The 14,271-nt window shown below is 40.2% G+C and overlaps 1 protein-coding gene across 2 annotated transcripts in view; it reads right to left on the bottom strand.

The window, feature by feature from the left end:
- PPARGC1A (PPARG coactivator 1 alpha) overlaps nt 1-14,271 on the bottom strand; it is a 122,633-nt gene that overhangs the window by 25,939 nt on the left and 82,423 nt on the right. For both annotated transcript variants that reach the window (XM_087936507.1, XM_087936506.1), the window contains 2 exons: nt 11,980-12,025; nt 11,794-11,867 (listed from right to left, as the gene is read on the bottom strand). In XM_087936507.1, the coding sequence (XP_087792633.1) occupies nt 11,794-11,867; nt 11,980-12,025 (120 nt within the window). The remainder of the gene's footprint in view (nt 1-11,793; nt 11,868-11,979; nt 12,026-14,271) is intronic.

Genomic DNA, 14,271 nt, shown 5'->3' on the forward strand with positions numbered 1-14,271 from the left:
ATCCGCTGGGCTAATTTGTGCTTTCAGATCTGAGATTTTTCGTTATTACGATGATTTTTTTTTTCATTTTCTGAAGGAAGGGGAATAGAACGTGTCCCAGGATCCAATCTAGGTCGGTTAGCTGCACCGGAGGTTTCGTTTTTCGAGCTTTTGGACTCATGCAGGTGCCCATCTTCAGCGAACTTCTCTCTAGCAAAGTGGGTGCTTTTGGGGTACTCTGTGTGTAGTATACTTTGGTGGTGCCTAGTTGTGTGTGGCTTTTTAATTGTTGATTGGGGGGGGTGATGGGCAGTGGTATTTTTTGTTGGTATTTATTTATTCTTTATTCTTTATTTATTTATAGGTATTTATTTGTTGTGTATAGTATTTATTTGTTCTGCAACCCAACAGGACAGACACAGACTGTCTGTGTAATTAGGACTGCAGAAAAAACAATAGCTACCAACCTGCCTTCCATGGAGGACCTGGATACTGCCTGAGTCAAAAAGAGGGCTGTGGAAATACCTACAGACCCCTCACATCCTGTACACAAATGGTTTCAACTCCTACCCTCAAAACGACGCTATAGAGCACTGCACACCAGAACAACTAGACACAAGGACAGGTTTTTCCTGAACACCATCACTCTGCCAAACAAATAATTCCCTCAATACTGTCCAACTATTTACAAAATCTGCACTACTATCACTATTAATCTTTTCATCACTCCTTATCACCCACCCCTCCCACTTGTGACTGTATGACTGTAACTTTGTCGTGCCATAGGTTCGCCATCACAGGTCTAACTGCTGATCGGCACTACCAGGTCACTAGAACCGGTGCGAACTGGCAGCATATCACCACTGGGCAAGTTTGCCATGGAGAATTGTCCAGCAGTGAGTTGGCCATGGCAAGTTTTTGCAGACCCCTCAGTCTGCCTCATCAACCACAATAAATATCACAAGTCACCCTTAACTAGAGGTTCGACCATGTGCTTGGTTCAGGAAGTGCGCACCGGTTTCCATCTACAATGTTTACCGACCCTTGTCCTGATTAATCGTGTCTCATGTCACGTACAACCGATAGGACTTGAGTGTTAATCTTTGGGCATCTAATAATTCATCTTATTTGTCGATATACCTATTCGTGAACTCTAGGAAGAAGTGAATCCGTCAAGTGTTTTGAAAAGCAGGCTACAATATCAGCCTAATTTAAAACAACAACAACCACCCACCCACAACAGATTCTTTTACATCTGAACAGTTTTGGAAATGGAATTATCCAGTGAATCATTATTTAAAGCCACTTAAGGCAGTGAACACAAGATAATGGCCTGATTCAGTGTGAAAAAGAAAACCCCAAACCAGCAGGGTTTCCATGTGACACAAAACAGCCAAAGCTCTTTGAACAGATAATAAAATTAAATAGCCATCATATAATAATAATAAAAAAAACCACATGTCAGTCAAAGAGTCAGTTTAATCTTCTTGTCACTAAAGCAGAGGATGAATATAGACCTCTGGATATATATCTAATAATTTACTAGATAGTAATCCCTCCGGTTAAAATTCCTGCCAACTGTGCTTGCTCCCCTATCACTTTATCAGAAGACAAATTTGTAGTCAGCCAGCACACAGATGTGAGAAAAGAGAGAGAAATTTTTTACAGGCCTTTGGTACTAAAGTTAAACATTCTCAGCAAAGTTTTGCGTTGCTTCTGAAAGCTCCAATACCAAATTTCTGCTGACAGCACTGTGGTAAGAAAGAAATGCCTAAATGTCAGTTTCCTTTTTGTGAGTATCCCAGGAGAATTCAGTTGCAGAAGGAAGTCAAGATATTGTAAACAAATAAACGAAGGGGGAAAAAACAGCTATATTGTCAAAGTGGGAAACCTTTACTTTGGAGCATTTTTTAAAAAAAGGCTTATCAATATTTAATTTAAGAGTATATTTATGTGTATACCTGTGGGATCTGAGTAGATATAAATCATTGCTTGGCGTCTTGCAATTGTTTTGAAGCAGGGAATACAATTTAAAAAATGAATTATTATTATTATTATTATTATTATTATTATTATTATTATTATTATTATATCTTTAGTGACATTCACAGCCTTTGGGGCTGGTTGGTAGCTCAACAGCTCGAGTCCTAACCAAGGACCTAGGAACTGCTCACGTAGCACTGGAGGATATTATAAGCTGTTCCAAGTAGGGTGGCTTTTTGTAGAATCAGGGTATTCAAGTCTGATAAATTCAGGATTTCCAAATAGCCAGGTAGCCCTTTAGGTGTTGCTCCAAGGGCTCCAGTTACAATTGGGATTAACACACGATTTCTTTTTCCAAAGTCGCTCAACTTCAATTTGTAAGTCCCGATACTTTGTGATTTTCTTCTTGCTGCGTGTCTTCAATTCGTGCATCCCCAGCTATTGCAATGTCAATGAATCAAACCTTTTTCTTTTCAACTATTGGTATGTCAGGTGTGTTGTGGACCAAATGCCTGTCTGTCTGAATTCTGAAGTCCCGCAAGATCTTGACTTTTTCATTCTCCAGAACCTTCTCAACCTGATGTTCCCAGTAGTTGTTACTATACTCAGATCCAAACTTTGGGCACAGTTTCCAGTGAATGATTTTAGCAACTCGGTTATGGCGTTCTAGGTAGTCAGTTTGTATGATTTTGCTGCATCCACTGATTAAATGATCAACTGTTTCATCTTTTTCATTACAGAGGAGGCATTTGCTGTTGGTGGTGACATGCTTTACGCATTTTGTGGCTAAGGCTTGTTCTTGAGCAGCCTACAGTTTCTTTTTTCAGCATTCCTGATTTTAGTCAATTCCAAGTAAGATTTTGGTCAGATGATGATGATGATGATGATGATTTAAAAAATATTTATTTATTTGTAATAGAGATTGTACCGACATACAAAGCTGTATCCGAATTTATCATGCCCAGTTAAATCAAGGAGATGTTCCTGAGCTGATTTCAATCCATCATTTCTGGGCGTGTTTCAGTCTGGATCCAACCAACAAGTTGCTTTCTGAATTGTCTTTCATTTAGGGCAATTTTGCAGCGATGGGGTGTGAAGCATCACACCGTGAGAACCAAGAAAGCTCCATCTGCTTTTCAGCCTGAGAAGGAGGGCCAAAAAAGACACTGCAGAAGCATGCAAAAAAATATATATATATTTTCTCTTATACACACTTGGTTGCTTCATTACCAAAACTGTTTTCCTTTTGGAGTAGAAGAGTCTTAAAAACATCCTGGATGTTTTTGGAGAACATCCCTATTTTCAATAATTTTGACAACATTGCATGATGTTTCAGGAGGAAAAGATGGGACCTTGTGGAATATATCAGTAGGCTTACACAAATTTAGATAGTTAGTCCATGCTAACGGAGACAATAACTTTAACCTCCTACAGAAAGTGAAATAATATTAGTCTGTGCAGAGATGAACAGACTAACTTTAGAAATCAAAGATAAGGGTGAGACAGAGTATTATGAAGTATTATGGAGTAAAATGTATCAATGGCTATAGAGTCAAGGAAAAAGAGAGGAAGGGTTTTCGCTTTATAGGAATGAAAGTTAAAAGTTTTGTAAACCAAAGAGAATGGAATATAATGGACAAATATGAGGTGGTACGAATGCATGAGTATAAAAGACAGTTGTAAATATGTATATAATAGTAAATAAATGTAGATAAATGTAAGTAGAAATAATAAGCAGCTATCACTACACTAATAACATAAGGGAAAAAGTAAATTAACTATTATGTGTATCTCTATACTATAGCCTGTGTGGCCAAAATGATGGCCAAGAAAGTTGCACTGTGTTCAGTTGTTTTTAACATTTATTCAAAATAATAATAATAATAACAACAACAACAACAACAACGGTTCCTAGGTCCTTGCTTAGGACTTGAGCTGTTGAGCTATCAACCAGCCCCAAAGGCTATGAAACTCACTAAATATTAAATAATAATAATAATAATAATAATAATAATAATAATAATAATAATACCACCCTTTAATAAACTGTAATTTTCTCATTTCTTCCTGGAGGAGGACATAGCTTAAATCTGAGCAAAGCATATTTTACCTCTAAACTATCCTTTTTCCTTTCGTCTTCAGTCATTGACTGAGAGGGGCAACCAGAGAAATGGAAGAAACAAAGAAGCAAAGAAATAAAAAATCTTCCCAAACTTAGAAAGCTTCTCCAAGAAGCCATTCATGGTCCAAACTCTACAGCCTTAGGAGAGATCTGCAAGGATCATGGTCAAAGATCCCTTCCTGGATTTGGACTTTAGGATAGCTCGTTTCAAAATGTACTAACCAAAGATTAGAATCCGCAAATTAAAGGACAACTCTGGCATGGGAATGTACTGCATTCAGCCCATCAAGAGTGAATCAATGGCATAGGAGAAACCTCTGTTGAAACCTCTCCCAGCCAAAAAATAAAACAAAATATATGAAGCATGACTCAGTCTTCAGTCATTTTTGTAGCCTCTACCTTGTCTTTCCAAAGGAACTCTGCTGTACCCATCAGTAAGGAAAAGACACAGGAGCTGAAAGATTAAAAGCCTGTGTCAACAATCAAGGATGGATTGGTAGGATATTTAAATTGAAATGTCAGAGGGGGAGTTTGCAATATTTCCCAGGGCACAAAGAACGATGTTTTAATTGCTGTTCTTTCACGAGACACTTTAAACAATCTCCAGAGCTAACCAGCAAAAAAAGAAGGAAAAACTTTTCCTTTTCTTCTGACAAATAGTTTTCAGCTGCTTCGTCTTCCCTGTTAAACAGGGAAATTGTGACACAGTCAAGCACAGAATGCGTTCCAGGATACCCAGCTGAAATCATTATTATATATGGGAGGGAGAAAAGGTCTTGTAAGTTACACAGCATTTTTCAAATTCATCTAAAAAAAAATCTTTTGCATTCATCTCCTGCTGAACTGACCCTTTCTAAGCCCTTCCTCTTTCCTATACTTGGTTCTCCCTTCACCAAGTCATCCATCGTCAAAAGTTCACCATAACCTCCTTGAGACAGAAACGGATTCCATCATGGGGTAACCAGCGGTAAAGTTATTCTTTTTCTTTTTTTTTTTGTTCGACTGTTCCATTTATTCTGCATTTCCTTCAAGAGTTCAAACCAGGCTTCTTGCTCCTTCAAATTTTCCCTCAAACAAGCAGAACAAGAGAATAGCAGAGTTGGAAAGGACCATGGAAGTATTCTCCAATTATTGAGTCTGTCACCTGCACCTCTATAACTGTCTGATTTGGTTCTGCAACCCAACAGGACAGACACAGACTTCAGAGAGTAATTAGGACTGCAGAAAATAACAATGGCTACCAATCTGCCTTCCATGGAGGACCTGTATCCTGCACAAGTCAAAAAGAGGGCTGTGGAAATATCTACAGGCCCCTCACATCCTGGACATAAATCGTTTCAGCTTCTACCCTCAAAACGACGCTATAGAGTCCTGCATTCCAGAACAACTAGACACAAAGACAGTTTTTCCCCTGCACGCCATCACTCTGCTAAACAACTAATTCCCACAACATTGTCAAACTATTTACTAAGACTGTATTACTATTCTTCTTCTCATCCTTCCTATTACCTATCTCCTCCCCTTATGTGTATAGCCTTGTTGCTTGTATCTTTACAATTTGTATTGTTTATTTAGTTTCCTTAGTATGATTTGATTGATTATTTAGTAACCTATGACTATCACTAAGTGTTGTATCTTATGGTTCTTGATGAATGTATTTTTTATGTGCACTGAGAGCATTTGCACCAAGACAAATTCCTTGTGTGTCCAATCACACTTGGCCAATAAAGAATTTCTATTCTTCTGTTCTATTCTACTTCAACCCCCTGCTCAGACACAGGAGACCCTACACCATTTTAGACAAACTGTTGTCCAATCTATTCTTAAAAATTTCCAGTGATGGAGCACAATTTCTCAGGCCAGCTGTGCTGCTGATTTAACTGTTTTCACTGAGAAGATTTTTTTTCCCTGTAATATCTGCAATCTGACAGGCAATGACTAGGATTAAGGCTAAAATAAGCTATTAAACTATTATAGCCACATTGATTCTTAGCAGTAAAATCCACCTTTGCTTTTCTATGTTCATTGCAGCCTGCAGATGTGCCGTTTGTTCATTTATCCCTATCACTTCTGAGATGTTCCAGTCACCAAAAACACTTATGGTCAGGAGTGGTAACAGGTAGCTGCAGTATGGTTATGGCTTTAGAGGAGTTACTGCCTTACTGTTCTAGTTCGCCGGCAGCAGATGCGGATGGCTGAGGTCTCGGAGAGCGAGGACTCAGAGGAGGGGTCTGCATGTGATGCAGGGATGGGGACAGGACCATCAGGGAGTGGAGTGCTGCCTTCGGAGCTTGTGGAGGCTGGCAGCAGTGATGCAGAGGTCCCCAAGGAGTCTGAGCCCAGTGTACGTGCGTGCAGGGCTGCTCGAAGGAAAGAGCAACTGCTGCAGCATGGGCGACTCGGGAGTAAGGCTGCAAGGTTGTGGCCCCTCCCTTAAGAGATAAAAGCCAGCTGAGAAACGGAAGTTCTTTGCAGAAAGCAAAGACGTTTTTGCACTCAAGCCTTGTGGACGTTTGGAGTATCTTGGTAGGTGTTTGGAGACTCTTTGTGTTTGAAATATTTCTTAGTAACTTTATGTAGTGTTCTTGGCAGCCTCGCACCACCTTGGCAAGGCTTGTTCTTATCAGAGACAATTAGTTGGAAACAGCCTTTTAACCGGGAAGGAATGGAATTCATAAAGAATCATTAAAAGGTTTTGCTGTTACCTCTGTTTCAGGTTTGTTTCCTTGGAATAAGGTTTGTGTCAGAACACTTACTGTCCACCCAGCAAAAGCAACACAAACAGAGGAAAGTTGTGTATGTATGTATGTATGTATGTATGTATGTATGTATGTATGTGTATATATTCATATTCCTTACTTTCATGCAATGCCCATCTTTACAGAAAATGTAATCCCGTGTTCTTATTGCCTTTGCATTGTGGGACCGTACCACAAAAAACGGTTGTAAAATTGGGCCCAATCTGTTTGGCTGCCTCGACTTATGACCATCATGACTTAATGACCAAAATAACAATCCTATCTGGGACCAAAAGCCGAGGATTGACTATATATCCATTTTGTCCTCTGCTTCATTGTAATTCTAAATTTTCTAGCGCTGCACTGCTCCATTCACTGTAATTATACTCCTTCCTCAGAAAAAAGTCGCAATTAATCAGGAACGTTTATTTTATTTTTATTTTATTATTTTTATTTTATTTTATTATTTTATTTTATTATTTTATTTTATTTTATTATTTTATTTTATTATTTCATTTTATTTACTGTATGGCATCTACAGAGGTCATGCAATCAAATAGGAACTGATTAGGTTTAAACACAGCCCACCTGTTCTAGATCTTTTGAGGGGGCAGGAAAATTCTCACTACCATTACCGTTTTATTCCAAATATAAAATGGCACCCTCATCTACAGTATATATTATAGCCATTAAAAATATTTTCATCTAAAAGGCAGAGTTCTGTTGAGCTTGTTGGGTTAAAGGCAGGGAACGTGACAATGAAGTGAGCAAAATATTTCTGGAAGTCAAGAGAGGAAGAAAACATAAAGTGAGATTCATCCAGAGATCACACCCCATGGCAGAGGTTCTCACAAATGTTTTAACACCACTGCAGAATCTGTCCCCTCTGCTTATCAATGTTCATCTCACAATATACACGTAGAATTGCATTTGGGTTACAAAACTGAAAGCAATAGAGAGAGGGAGGGAGGGAGGGAGGGAGGGAGACAGAAAATGAGAGCAAAGGAGAGATAGAAAGAGAGAGAGGGAGAGAGAGAGGGGGAGAGCAAGGGGGAGAGAGGGAGAGCAAGGAAGAAAGAAAGAGAGAGAAATGAAAGCAAGGGAGAGACTGAAAGAGAGACAAAGGGGGAGAGAGAAAGACAGAGAGAAAGAGGGAGGGAGAGGAAGCGGAGAGGGAGAGCAAGGGAGAGAAAAAGAGAGACAGAAAGAGAGATACAGAGAGAAAGAGAGTGAGAGAAAGAGAGAAAGGGAGAGAAAGGGAGAGAGAGAAAGAGAGAGTGAGAGAGAAAAGGAGAGAGAGAAAAAGACAGAGTGAGCTGGGGGAGAGAGAGAAAGAGAGAGGGGGAGGGGAGAGAGGGAGAGCAAGGGAGAGAGAGAGAAAGAGACAAAAAGAGATATACAGAGAGAAAGAGAGTGAGAGAAAGAGAAAATGAGAGCAAGAGACAGAGAGAGAGAGAGCGCAAAGCAAAATCAAGGAAGTTTCTATTTATATTGTCATAGTTTGTGCTTGGATGGCATGAACAGGCTGGCTAATGGCCTTTTCAGTTCAAGATCAAGGCAACTGCTATTTAAACGGTTATAAATAGAGCCACGGTAGCACCAGAATGACACAATCCGCAGCTGTAATTTGGACTCGCACGAGGCACCTGTGACCCTTATCATTTGTCAAAACTAATTTTGGTCTGGTTGTGTGTGTGTGTATTTTGTGTGTGTGTGTGTGTGTGTGCGCGCGCGTGTGCGTGGTTGTTGCTTTTCAGCTAAAATGGAAGTTACCCAACACATTTGCTTTTTCAAATGAAGGGCATGGAAGCAGCTGTGTCATCTTACATGGTGGGGGGGTGGAGAGAGAGAGAGAGAGAGAGAGACTATATTCTTAAGGGAAGGGACACCATTGAGAAAGGGATGTAAAACGTGCAGCATTGCTACGTATTTACCTGGATCTAGATAAACCAGAAGACAGTCAATAAAATATGCCCCTTGGCTTAAAAATAACTGAAAACAGAAAGAAAGAAAGAAAGAAAGAAAGAAAGAAAGAAAGAAAGAAAGAAAGAAAGAAAGAAAGAAAGAAAGAAAGAAAGAAAGAAAGAAAGAAAGAAAGAAAGAAAGAAAGAAAGAAAGAAAGAAAGCCTCATTCAGACAACCTCTTCACCTGCAAAACACAGATAAAAAAGACTCTCTCTCTCTCTCAAAGAAAAATATTGCAAATAGATTCTAATATATATCTTGAAGTGGGAATGAATGAATGAATGAATGAAAGGAGGGAGGGAGGGAGGGAGGAGTTGTGAGGCTCCATCACTGGAGGCATTTAAGAAGCAACAGGACAACAGGACAACAGGAAATTATAAAGGGTCTCCTGCTTGATCAGGGGGTTGGACTAGAAGATCTCCAAGGTCCCTTCCAGATCTATTCTGGCATTGATTGATTGATTGAGTGGAAGGAAGGAAGGAAGGAAGGAAGGAAGGAAGGAAGGAAGGAAGGAAGGAAAGGAAGGAAGGAAGGAAGAGAGGAATTGATGTTAGCAATGATGAATAAGACGATAAAACATTTCCACATTACTTCAAAAAAAAACTAACAGTGTATCTGTGAAGTCACTCAGATCTCAGCTGCAATACACATAACAAGAGGTTGGGATTTGCCTCCATGATTGTGGTCACCATTTTGAATGTTTGTCACTCCTGTCTCCCATGGATGCCTCTGGTTTCAACACATGTGATTGAGGCCTTAACTGCATAGTTAATGTCAGGTTAAGAACTCCTCAAATCTATTTTTCAATTCACTGAAAACTTTTCAACTTTGTCTAGGTAGGCCATTCTTGACTTACAACCACAATGGAGCCCCACATTTCTGTTGTTAAGTGAGACATCCATCATTAAGTTGACTTCCCCCCCCCCGCCATTATGACCTTTCCTGCCACAGTCATTCCACAAATCACTGCAAGTGTTAAGTTAGGGACACGGCTGTTAAGTGAATCTGGACTTTGAAAGTCACAAAAAGGGAACCCCGGGAACGCTTCAACTGCCATAAATACGAGTTGGTGGCCAAGCATCTGAATGCTGATCAAGGGGCAACAGGGATACTGCAAACAGTCGTAAGTGTGGAAAATGATCGTAAGTCACTTTTTGCAGGGCCGTTGTAACTTCGAACACTCACTAAATGAACCATTGTTAAGTTGAAGACTACCTGTAGGTACTGTGATGACCCAAAGGGGCGTACAGTAGGAGTCTCTTTATTAGCTCCAACTTTGCCCCCAATGTCCAGGTTACCTTCTGGCTGGAGAAAAACTCTCCCAGGAACAGCCTTTGGCTGCAGAGAATCAAGTCCAAAACATGGTCAACAAAAACTGTAAGTATAAGTCCAATCAAGGCAAAATGAGGTCATTAGTCCTGCAGGGCAGGAGAAGGAATTCCAGATGTGAAGGCACGGCAATAATTCAACACAGTTGGGAAGACGCCAGGAACACAAATAAGCAAAGCCACACTCCCGCTCCCTGCCAGCTGTTCAGCTTCCTCCTCCAATTCAGTCAGCTGTTCGGCTTTCTCCTCCGACAGGGGCATGACAGGTACATATGTCTAGAATATACAGTTTCTGACGCAACAAAGAGCCCCATACCTTAAGCAAAGTCCAAACTTGGCCATCTGTAACCCGTGATGGCTCATCATGCAAACAGGTCCTGTGTATCCATGTTGTCCGACATGCACGTGGAGATTTAGGTGAAAGAGTCCCAAAAAAGGGACAGCAAAGCTAAGGAAAACTCCAGGAAAATATATATTTTGGTGTCGCAAAGCCATCAGGGAGCCACAAATTCATTCCTGTTAAAATAATCTTATTCCTTTTTTCCTCCCCCTTTACACTATATCTATAGACACCTATCGTCGTCATCATCATTATCATCATCATCATCATCTTATAACGACCCCATAATTCTTTGCAGGGTGGAATCTGGGCAATTGAATAGAGCTAGCAGAGTGTTGAATGGCCGGATGCCCTTCCTGTCACCAATGCAGAGTTCTGTTCAGCAGATATATTCTCAACATGCCCAGAGAGAGAAATATTTGCCTCTACCTAGGATCGAACTCACAGCCTTCTGATTGTGAGGCAAGAGCTCCACTTCTAGGTCATTGTACCACTCAATCTACCGACCCTCACATCCTGGACATAAATTGTTTCAACTCATACGCTCTAAATGATGCTATATGGCACTGCACACCAGAACAACTAGACACAAGGACAGTTTTTTTCCCTCATGCCATCACTCTGTTACACAACTTACTCCCACAACACCGTCAAACTATTTAGTAAGACTGTGCTACTATTATTGTTTTCATCCTTCCCATTACCTATCTCCTTTTCTACTTATGACTGTAACCTTGTTGCTTGTAGCTTTACAATTTATATTGTTTGATTTGGTTTCCTAGTACAATTTAGGTTGATTGCTAATTTAGGATCCTATGACTATCACTAAGTGTTGTATCTTACAATTTATGGTGAATGTATTTTTATGATGACTATGATCATGATTTATCACTTATAGCTTTTATATACACTGAGAGCTTATGCACCGAAGACAAATTCCTTGTGTGTGTCCAAATCACACATGGCCAATAAAGAATTTCTATTCTATTCTGTTCTGCTCTGCTCTACTCTACTCTACTCCATTCTATTTCCCCCTTCCCTTCCCTTCCCTTCCCTTCCCTGTTCTACTCTACTCTACTCTACTCTACTCTACTCTACTCTACTCTACTCTACATTACACTACACTACACTACACTACTCTATTACTATTTCAGCAAGGGAATAGTCCCTTTTAAAGGAGATCTCCTCTGAGAGAATTGTGCAAGGAGGAAAAGTTATTCTCCAACACTATCCAAGTTAATTTCTTATGAGACCACCATAACGCATCGCTGCAGTCTTCATAATATCAAGCCATCCATAAAAGGCCTCCGGTGAAGGCAGAGAAAAGGGGTGTCTCACCTGCAGTTCCACAGAGTTCGGCATTCAAAGTTTCTTCCATAGTCTTCTTCTCAAATGGAGAACCCTTCAGATCACTAGAAGACAGGCCACATTTATAAAAACAAGCTGAAATGGAGTTGCTGTAGCCAAACTAGGTGTAAAAACCCCCCCACCCTCTTAGAAATATTTGCAATTCTTGATACTTACTTTGGCGACTCGGGCGTCAAAGGAAGTGATAAATTCATTGATTTGGCTGAAAGGTGGTCAGGAAAGAGAGACAGGGGGAAAAAAAGACAGATGAAATGCTTGCAAAAAAGTACAAAAACTGCACATCAGCACTTGAGGTTCATTGGTGGGGAGGCATGGAATGTTGTACGAACACAATATATAGGTGGTCCTCAACTTACAACAATTCATTTAGTCACCGTTCAAAGTTATGATGGCACTGAACAAAACATGACTTCTGTCCTTTTTTCACACTCACGCACAATGTCCTCATGGTCAAGTGTTCCAAATTCAGACGGTTGGCAGCTGACTCGTATTTATGATGGTTGCAGCATCCCCTGGGGTGGTGTGACCCCTTTTGCGACCTCCTGACCAGCAATTGTCAGATTCATTTAACAACCATGAATGGGCTTAACAACGGTTGTCAAGAAAGGTCATAAAACAGGGCAAAACTCCCCTAACAAGTGCCTTGCTTAACGACAGAATTCCCGGGCTCACTTTGTGGTCATAAGCCAAAAACAAAGCAAAGCATTTCATTTTTTTGCTGCCCTCCAAAGAATCACATAATATAGGAACTCCTTGAGTGCTCTCTGAGCTGGGTTGCTTTCTTGCTGATGTTTCATTACCCAACTAGGTAACACCATCAGTACAAACACAACGGCAAGAAGCACACGAGCAAGAGGGATCCAGAAGTAGGCTGCACAACTTGTGTTATGCAGGTAGTCCTCAAGTCACGCCCTGAAATTTACGTTGCTAAGCGAAACATTTGTTAAGTGAGTTTTGCCCCGTTTTTACAACTTTTCTTGCCACTGTTGTGAAGCGGATTGTTGCATTTGTTAAGTTAGTAACACAGCTGTTAAGTCAACCCGGAGTCCTCCTTGAGTCTCCTGTTGACCATGGGGATAAGCGGGGGGAAACACTTTTTTTCAATGCCACTGTAACTTTGAATGGTCCCTAAGTGAGCTGTGGTAAGTTGAGTATTCATTCTGGCCCACAGATATATTATACCATTCTTTTAACAACGGAACCTTTGATTGCAAAACTATTTAGGTCAATTGTACTCTAAAATGCACACCTGATAATATATTTCTCAACATCTCTCTCTCTCTCTCTCTCTTTATATATTTAGAGATAAGCAATCCAAGCTGGGTTTGGCAAGGAAGGAAACAACAGAAATTAAACCATTGACCAACATGACTGAAGCAAAGACAACAGAGTTAACTATAGGTGCAAGGGCTAAATTGGTTAATGATATATTAAAGCAAAGATCTCTGTAATGATAGCTTAATACTCTGATGATGTCAGCAGAGACTGACAAAAGCTTAGTAAATACAATAAATATAACTTTAGTTCCAGAGATTGCAAGATGTCTGTTTCTTCTCTTACACACACACACATATATATACCAGTAGTGGGATCTTACCTTAATCGCTACCGGTTTGGTGGGTGATCACGTGAGCGTGAATGCGCCCCTAATGCATATACCCCTGACAAGCCAATCAGCTGAGAGTATGAATAAACGGAAAGCTAGGAGGGACCCTTCCAGGCGCTTTTCGGTCTTTTATCCTCTCAGCTGATCATAGGATGGGAGACGTTTTTGCTCCTCTCAGCCAATTGGAGGCTTGTTTTTACTACTGGTTCGGGTGAACCAGTGCGAATCGGTAGCATACCACCACTGATATACACACACATGCAGTGGTTGTGTTTGTGAATACACACACACACACACACATACACCCACATAAAATATATAAATGAAAACAAAACCTTCACAACAATCCACGGAACAGACTTTGAAAATGTGGCTTTTCTTAACTTAGCTTTAATTTAGCCTAAGACTCACATTTTCTCTTGCATGTGACAATAGCAGGGGGGGCTATTAAAATAACAGACCCCTCTGAATATTCAGTTGATTTGACTTTTGCAAACAGCCAAGTTTTAAACTCAGCAACAGGAAAATTGGCAGCTTCTGGGATCAAATGGGAGTGATGGTTCTTCAAAACTGAGTGGGAGAAGAATCATAGATGGCTTAAATTGTGGTTTAACTTCTACACACACACACACACAAACCCTCCAACATGAGTGAACAAACTGGACATCTAGCTAACTGAAGAACAACCATGAATTCTCCAGAATTCCCCTCGCTTTGGGATAATAGCAGAAGAGGGAAAGCAGGAACAAAACTTTAAAAAGATCAGTTGGTCTTGAGAAAAAAAACAAAACAAAACATTGAGATATCCATTTTCTGTTTCCATTTCCAATTTATTCTTTAGT

The sequence above is a fragment of the Pseudonaja textilis genome, chromosome 6 (genome assembly GCF_049901715.1).
Source record: "Pseudonaja textilis isolate UNSWEBS1 chromosome 6, rPseTex1.2, whole genome shotgun sequence".
NCBI classification, from domain to species: domain Eukaryota; kingdom Metazoa; phylum Chordata; class Lepidosauria; order Squamata; family Elapidae; genus Pseudonaja; species Pseudonaja textilis.